This window comes from Babylonia areolata, chromosome 10, assembly GCF_041734735.1.
Source record: "Babylonia areolata isolate BAREFJ2019XMU chromosome 10, ASM4173473v1, whole genome shotgun sequence".
NCBI classification, from domain to species: Eukaryota; Metazoa; Mollusca; class Gastropoda; order Neogastropoda; family Buccinidae; genus Babylonia; species Babylonia areolata.
Window position 1 is genome coordinate 30,950,789 of NC_134885.1, and position 7,500 is coordinate 30,958,288.

At 44.9% G+C, this 7,500-nt stretch overlaps 1 protein-coding gene across 1 annotated transcript in view; it reads left to right on the forward strand.

The window, feature by feature from the left end:
- Positions 1–7,500, forward strand: part of LOC143286331 (uncharacterized) — a 254,849-nt gene that overhangs the window by 186,154 nt on the left and 61,195 nt on the right. Inside the window, exon 4 of the mRNA XM_076593873.1 lies at positions 1,306–1,883. Within this exon, the coding sequence (XP_076449988.1) occupies positions 1,306–1,883 (578 nt within the window). The remainder of the gene's footprint in view (positions 1–1,305; positions 1,884–7,500) is intronic.

Genomic DNA, 7,500 nt, shown 5'->3' on the forward strand with positions numbered 1-7,500 from the left:
ACTAGTACCCAGATCACCATCCAGTGTCTATTTCAAATACTCGTCTTTGATTCCACCCCTCCCCTCCCCTCCCCCTCTTCCAGGTTTCCCCCGACTCACCTTTCACCCACGCACCAAAGGCGACCCTGCACTACCGCCGAGTCACTTTGATGGTGTTCAGTGCATCAGCACATGACTTTATAACTACTGAGCCTCTTATGGGGAGTGATGGCCTAGAGGAAACGCGCCCGCTTAGGAAGCGAGAGAATCTGAGCGCGCCGGTTCGAATCACGGCTCAGCCGCCGATATTTCCTCCCCCTTCACTCGACCTTGAGTGGTGGTCTGGGCGCTAGTCATTCGGATGAGACGATAAACCGAGGTCCCGTGTGCAGCATGCACTTTGCGCACGTAAAAGAACCCACGGCAACAAAAGGGTTGTTCCTGGCAAAATTTTGTTGAAAAATCCACTTGGATAGGAAAAACAAATAAAACTGCACGCAGGGGAAAAAAAGGGGGGTCGCTGTAGTGTAGCGACGCACACTCCCTGGGAAGAGCAGCCCGAATTTCACACAGAGAAATCTGTTGTGATAAAAAGAAATACAAATACAAATATAGTGACGATAATAAAGACTCAGTCGCAGACTCCAGATTGGATGAGCGTCCCCTCTAGAATGGAGAACGCCGGGCCGCCCTACCTACTTCAAACGACAATCCCTACCACGAGTCTGTCGACACCAAACACTTTGTCGAGAACTCGCCTTAGCTATGTATTGAGACTGAATCTGATGACACCACCAGAGTAGGATTTTTCAAAAGCTACAGGATCTTCTTCTTCTTCTTCTTCTTCTTCTTCTTCTACGTGATAATGTGTCATTTGTTCTTTTCATTGCTTTGCTACTTTTAATAGATTATTCCAGTTATTTCTCTTATTCTTAAATGGGCAGAATTGTAAAAAAAAAAAAAAAGGCCCTTTACTGAGCCTAATTCTTTACCCATTAAAGAATCAATCAATCAATCAATCAATCTACTACTACTACTACTACTACTACTACTCTGCTACTACTTCAAATGCTACTACTTCTTCCTCTTCTCCTCTACTACTACTACTACTACTGCTACTACTACTACTGCTGCTAGTGCTACTAATGCTGCTGCTGCTTCTGCTGCTGCTGCTACTGACACGTCTGCTTCTTCTTCTTCTTCTTCTTCTTCTTCTTCTTCTTCTTCTTCTTCTTCTTCTTCTTCTCATCTTTGCCTTCCGTTCATATGTGTTTCTGACTGATCAGTTCTTCAAATCACTCTATTTGCTCTTTTCCGTTCCCCCAGACACCTTGGAGACCACCGAGAGGACGATGGACGAGTTCAAGGAGACGCTGCATGCCGCCTACCCCGCCAACATCCCTGACGTCACCATAGACATCAATGACGTGTTCGACCTCATCACCAGGTCCCGGATACTGTGGGTGAACACCTCCTCCCAGGCACACGACCATCACAACCTCACCTTCCCCACCACCACCACCAACAACAACTCTCTGCCTTTCTCCTCCTCCTCCTCTTCTTTTTCTTCTTCCCCCAATTCCAGGATTCATCATCCTTCCGGCGGCCATCTTGAAACCGGAAGTTTGCTGACGTCATCTTCCACGACGGCCCGCAGCGTGGTCTCAGTGCGCAGGCGCCGACGGAGCAGGGGGAGGGGGGTGGAGGAGGAAACGGAGTACATAGTGGTGGTGCAGGAGGAGGCCACGTCCGGAAAACGGATGTCCGTCAACGAGAGCGGTGCGCCTGCGCACGGGCACGGGGCCCACGGCAAGGGGGATAAGCGCCTCCACAGCCTGGAGGAGGACATTGCGCATGCGTTCCATCTGACCAGCGTCACCCTGCTGGCGATTCTCATGTTCGAGGTGAGAGTGCAGTGTTGCGTTGTGGGTGTTCTCTGTCTCTGTCTCTCTGTCTCTCTCTGTCTTTCTGTGTGTCTGTGTCTCTGTGTCTCTGTGTCTGTGTCTGTGTTTCTGTCTCTGTCTCTCTCGCTCCCCCCTCTCCATATGTATTTCTCTGTCTGTCTGTCTGTCTCTGTCTCTGTCTGTCTGTCTGTCTGTCTGTCTGTCTGTCTCTCTCTGTCTCTCTCTGTCTCTCTCTGTCTCTGTCTCTCTCTCTCTCTCTCTCTCTCTCTCTCTCAGCAGAACCCCACCCTCTTCTCCACCCCTACTACTACAAACATATCCCCCCTCCCCAACACCTCCCCCTCCTCCCTATTCAGACACCTCCTGACGTTCACGTTCGCATTCGCATTCGCATTCGCATTCTCTCTCTCTCTCTCTCTCTCTCTCTCTCTCTCTCTCTGTTTTGTCAGTGTGGCAGTGTTGCGTTGTTGACAAATCTGTGTTTGTTAATGTGACAATGTTGTGTTGTAGTTGTTCTGTGTTTGTCAGTGTGGCCATGTTGTGATGTTGGTGTTATGTGTTTATTAGTGTGACAATGTTGTGTTGTTGGTGTTATGTGTTTGTCATTGTGGCCATGTTGTGTTGTTGGTGTTATGTGTTTGCCAGTGTGGCCATGTTGTGTTGTTGGTGTTATGTGTTTGCCAGTGTGGCCATGTTGTGTTGTTGGTGTTATGTGTTTGTCAGTGTGGCCATGTTGTGTTGTTGGTGTTCTGTGTTTGTCAGTGTGGCCATGTTGTGTTGTTGGTGTTATGTGTTTGTCAGTGTGGCCGTGTTGTGTTGTTGGTGTTATGTGTTTGTACGTGTGGCCATGTTGTGTTGTTGGTGTTATGTGTTTGTCAGTGTGGCCGTGTTGTGTTGTTGGTGTTATTTGTTTGTCAGTGTGGCCATATTGTGTTGTTGGTGTTCTGCTTTTGTCAGTGTGGCCATGTTGTGTCTCTGTGTTCTGTGTTTGTCAGTGTGGCCATGTTGTGTTGTTGGTGTTATGTGTTTGACAGTGTGGTCATGTTGTGTTTTTGGTGTTATGTGTTTGTACGTATGGCCATGTTGTGTTGTTGGTGTTATTTGTTTGTCAGTGTGGCCATGTTGTGTTGTTGGTGTTATGTGTTTGTCAGTGTGGCCATGCTGTGTTGTTGGTGCTCTGTGTTTGTCAGTGTGGCCATGTTGTGTTGTTGGTGTTATGTGTTTGTCAGTGTGGCCATGTTGTGTTGTTGGTGTTATGTGTTTGTCAGTGTGGCCATGTTGTGTTGTTGGTGTTATGTGTTTGTCAGTGTGGCCATGTTGTGTTGTTGGTGTTATGTGTTTGTCAGTGTGGCCATGTTGTGTTGTTGGTGTTATGTGTTTGTCAGTGTGGTCATGTTGTGTTGTTGGTGTTCTGCTTTTGTCAGTGTGGTCATGTTGTGTTGTTGGTGTTATGTGTTTGTCAGTGTGGCCATGTTGTGTTGTTGGTGTTATGTGTTTGTCAGTGTGGCCATGTTGTGTTGTTGGTGTTATTTGTTTGTCAGTGTGGCCATGCTGTGTTGTTGGTGCTCTGTGTTTGTCAGTGTGGCCATGCTGTGTTGTTGGTGCTCTGTGTTTGTCAGTGTGGCCATGTTGTGTTGTTGGTGTTATTTGTTTGTCAGTGTGGCCATGCTGTGTTGTTGGTGTTATTTGTTTGTCAGTGTGGCCATGTTGTGTTGTTGGTGTTATGTGTTTGTCAGTGTGGCCATGTTGTGTTGCTGGTGTTATTTGTTTGTCAGTGTGGCCATGTTGTGTTGTTGGTGTTATGTGTTTGTCAGTGTGGCCATGTTGTGTTGTTGGTGTTATGTGTTTGTCAGTGTGGCCATGTTGTGTTGTTAGTGTTATGTGTTTGTCAGTGTGGCCATGTTGTGTTGTTGGTGTTATTTGTTTGTCAGTGTGGCCATGTTGTGTTGTTGGTGTTATGTGTTTGTCAGTGTGGCCATGTTGTGTTGTTGGTGTTATGTGTTTGTCAATGTGGCCATGTTGTGTTGTTAGTGTTATGTGTTTGTCAGTGTGGCGATGTCATGTTGTTGTTGTTCTGCTTTTTTGTCAGTGCGGCCATGTTGTGTTGTTGGTGTTATGTGTTTGTCAGTGTGGCCATGTTGTGTTGTTGGTGTTATTTGTCAGTGTGGCCATGTTGTGTTGATGGTGTTATGTGTTTGTGAGTGTGGCGATGTTGTGTTGTTGGTGTTATTTGTTTGTGAGTGTGGCCATGTTGTGTTGTTGGTGTTATGTGTTTGTCAGTGTGGCCATGTTGTGTTGTTGGTGTTATTTGTTTGTCAGTGTGGCCATGTTGTGTTGTTGGTGTTATGTGTTTGTCAGTGTGGCCATGTTGTGTTGTTGGTGTTATGTGTTTGTCAGTGTGGCCATGTTGTGTTGTTGGTGTTATGTGTTTGACAGTGTGGTCATGTTGTGTTTTTGGTGTTATGTGTTTGGCAGTGTGGCCGTGTTGTGTTGTTGGTGTTATGTGTTTGTACGTATGGCCATGTTGTGTTGTTGGTGTTATGTGTTTGGCAGTGTGGCCATGTTGTGTTGTTGGTGTTATGTGTTTGTCAGTGTGGCCATGTTGTGTTGTTGGTGTTATGTGTTTGTCAGTGTGGCCATGTTGTGTCTCTGTGTTCTGTGTTTGTCAGTGTGGCCGTGTTGTGTTGTTGGTGTTAGGTGTTTTTCAGTGTGGTCATGTTGTGTTGTTGGTGTTATGTGTTTGTACGTATGGCCATGTTGTGTTGTTGGTGTTATTTGTTTGTCAGTGTGGCCATGTTGTGTTGTTGGTGTTCTGTGTTTGTCAGCGTGGCCATGTTGTGTTGTTGGTGTTATGTGTTTGACAGTGTGGTCATGTTGTGTTGATGGTGTTATGTGTTTGTCAGTGTGGCCATGTTGTGTTGTTGGTGTTATGTGTTTGTCAGTGTGGCCATGTTGTGTTGTTGGTGTTATGTGTTTGTCAGTGTGGCCATGTTGTGTTGTTGGTGTTATGTGTTTGTCAGTGTGGCCATGTTGTGTTGATGGTGTTATGTGTTTGTCAGTGTGGCCATGTTGTGTTGTTGGTGTTATGTGTTTGTCAGTGTGGCCATGTTGTGTTGTTGGTGTTATGTGTTTGACAGTGTGGTCATGTTGTGTTTTTGGTGTTATGTGTTTGTACGTATGGCCATGTTGTGTTGTTGGTGTTATTTGTTTGTCAGTGTGGCCATGTTGTGTTGTTGGTGTTATTTGTTTGTCAGTGTGGCCATGTTGTGTTGTTGGTGTTATGTGTTTGGCAGTGTGGCCATGTTGTGTTGTTGGTGTTATGTGTTTGTCAGTGTGGCCATGTTGTGTTGTTGGTGTTATGTGTTTGTCAGCGTGGCCATGTTGTATTGATGGTGTTATGTGTTTGTGAGTGTGGCGATGTTGTGTTGTTGGTGTTCTGTGTTTATTAGTGTGGCCATGTTGTGTTGTTAGTGTTATTTGTTTGTCAATTAGGCCATGTTGTGTTGTTGGTGTTATGTCTTTGTCAGTGTGGTCATGTTGTGCTGTTGGTGTTATTTGTTTGTCAATTAGGCCATGTTGTGTTGTTGGTGTTATGTGTTTGTCAGTGTGGCCATGTTGTGTTGTTAGTGTTATTTGTTTGTCAATTAGGCCATGTTGTGTTGTTGGTGTTATGTCTTTGTCAGTGTGGTCATGTTGTGTTGTTGGTGTTCTGCTTTTGTCAGTGTGGCCATGTTGTGTTGTTGGTGTTATGTGTTGTTGTTTTTTGTGCTGTCATTGACGAATGGTGATCGACAGTCTATTTAGAAGTGCATTTGTCTTCGGGCATTCTAAAACAAAGAGAAGAAAGAAATTCATCCCCAATAGTTTCCGTATTGCATTCCGTGCCCTTGTGCCTCTTTGGATCTGCAGTTTACATTGTCTGCATACGGTACAATCTGAACGTTGCCATTATTTTATCAGTTGCGACTATTTAGTACTACTAATAATAATAATAACAATGAGGAAGAGGAGGAGGAGGATAATGATAATAATGATAATGATAATAATGATGATAATAATTATGATATCAATTATGATGATGATGAATGATGATGATGATGATGATGATGATGATGATGATGATGATGATGATGATAATAATAATAATAATAATAATAATAATAATAATAATAATAATAATTGTGCCATTCAGGAATGCTGGGTGAACAAAAGAATCGTGCGCCTTTTCCTTCTGTCCTCACTTTCTGTATCTTTCGAGTCGACTACATACAATTAACTCTCTCCATACGAACGGCGAAAGAGACGACGTTAACAGCGTTTCACCCCAATTACCATCATCAAAATATTGCAAGCGGAAGGCTCTTATACTGAAGAGGTGAATGTTGACAAAGAATACCACAATTCTGACGACGGAAGCTAAAGGTTGGGTCATTGAGACACCCACTGGACATCCGAGGGGTTTGTGTGGAGGAGAAGAGAGGACTGGCCGTACTGAGTGAGTTAATACAGTCCGAACGTTGCTGTTATTCAATCAGTTGTGACTCTTAAATAAGCTTACAGTTCGGTCAGCAGCAAAGCGAAAGCTGTTGATCAGTGATCTCCCCGCTGCAGTGGAAATCCATTCACAGTTTAACTCACTCAGTACGGCCAGTCCTCTCATCTCCTCTACACAGACACCTCGGATGTCCAGTGGGTGTCTGAATGACCCAAACTTTAGCTTCCGTCGTCAGAATTGTGGTATTCTTTGTCAACATTCACGTCTTCAGTATAAGAGCCTTCCGTTTGCAATATTTTGATGATGGTAATTGGGGTGAAAAGCTGTTAACGTCGTCTCTTTTCGCCTTTCGTATGGAAAGAGTTAATCCTTTGAAAAGGACTGTGAAGGACTATGACTCTCAAACTAGGAGAAAGGATTGCACTGGCTCTTAGTGCTGCAGCCTTTGGAGGGGGAATTGGGGGTGGGGGCAGCTGGCCTTTGGGAACCATCCCAACGCCGACTGTCCTAAAACCCTCTCGGCCGAGAGAGTAGGGATGTAACCTAGGCATGACACTCTCCACTATAATCGAATTCTTGCCCAGATTATCAGGACAGCACTTGCTGGCCAGGAACGCTGTAAAGAAAGAATTATCCAGATCCTTTGTACCATACACAGACATGAAGCGGAAGGTGAACACTTATGTTAAGGATCTGTGGCAAGAGGAGTGGAACACCCAGACGGACAACAAGCTCTTCCAGATCCGTCCAGACCTAAAAGAGACCCTCCCTTCCGGGGTGAAGAACAGAAAGGAGTCTGTGCTGTGCAGACTGCGTGCGGGGCACACCTTTTTTTTTTTTTTACTCATTCTTACTTGTTGAAGGGGGAAGAGGCCCCTCACCGTGAAACACGTGCTCCTTGACTGTTGGGATCTGCATGACGTTAGACACAGAAATTACACGGCGGTTTCTTTGAAGACTTTGTTTCGTGATGTCCTTCCGTGGACGCTGATGGACTTCTTAAAAGAAGTGAACATTTTAAACCAGATTTGAAGGTTTTAAACTATGGAGGTTTTTTTTTTTAAACTTTGGAGTGGAAAGTTTGAAGTGGTGACTCGTTTTAATTGTTTGTTGTTGTTTTTA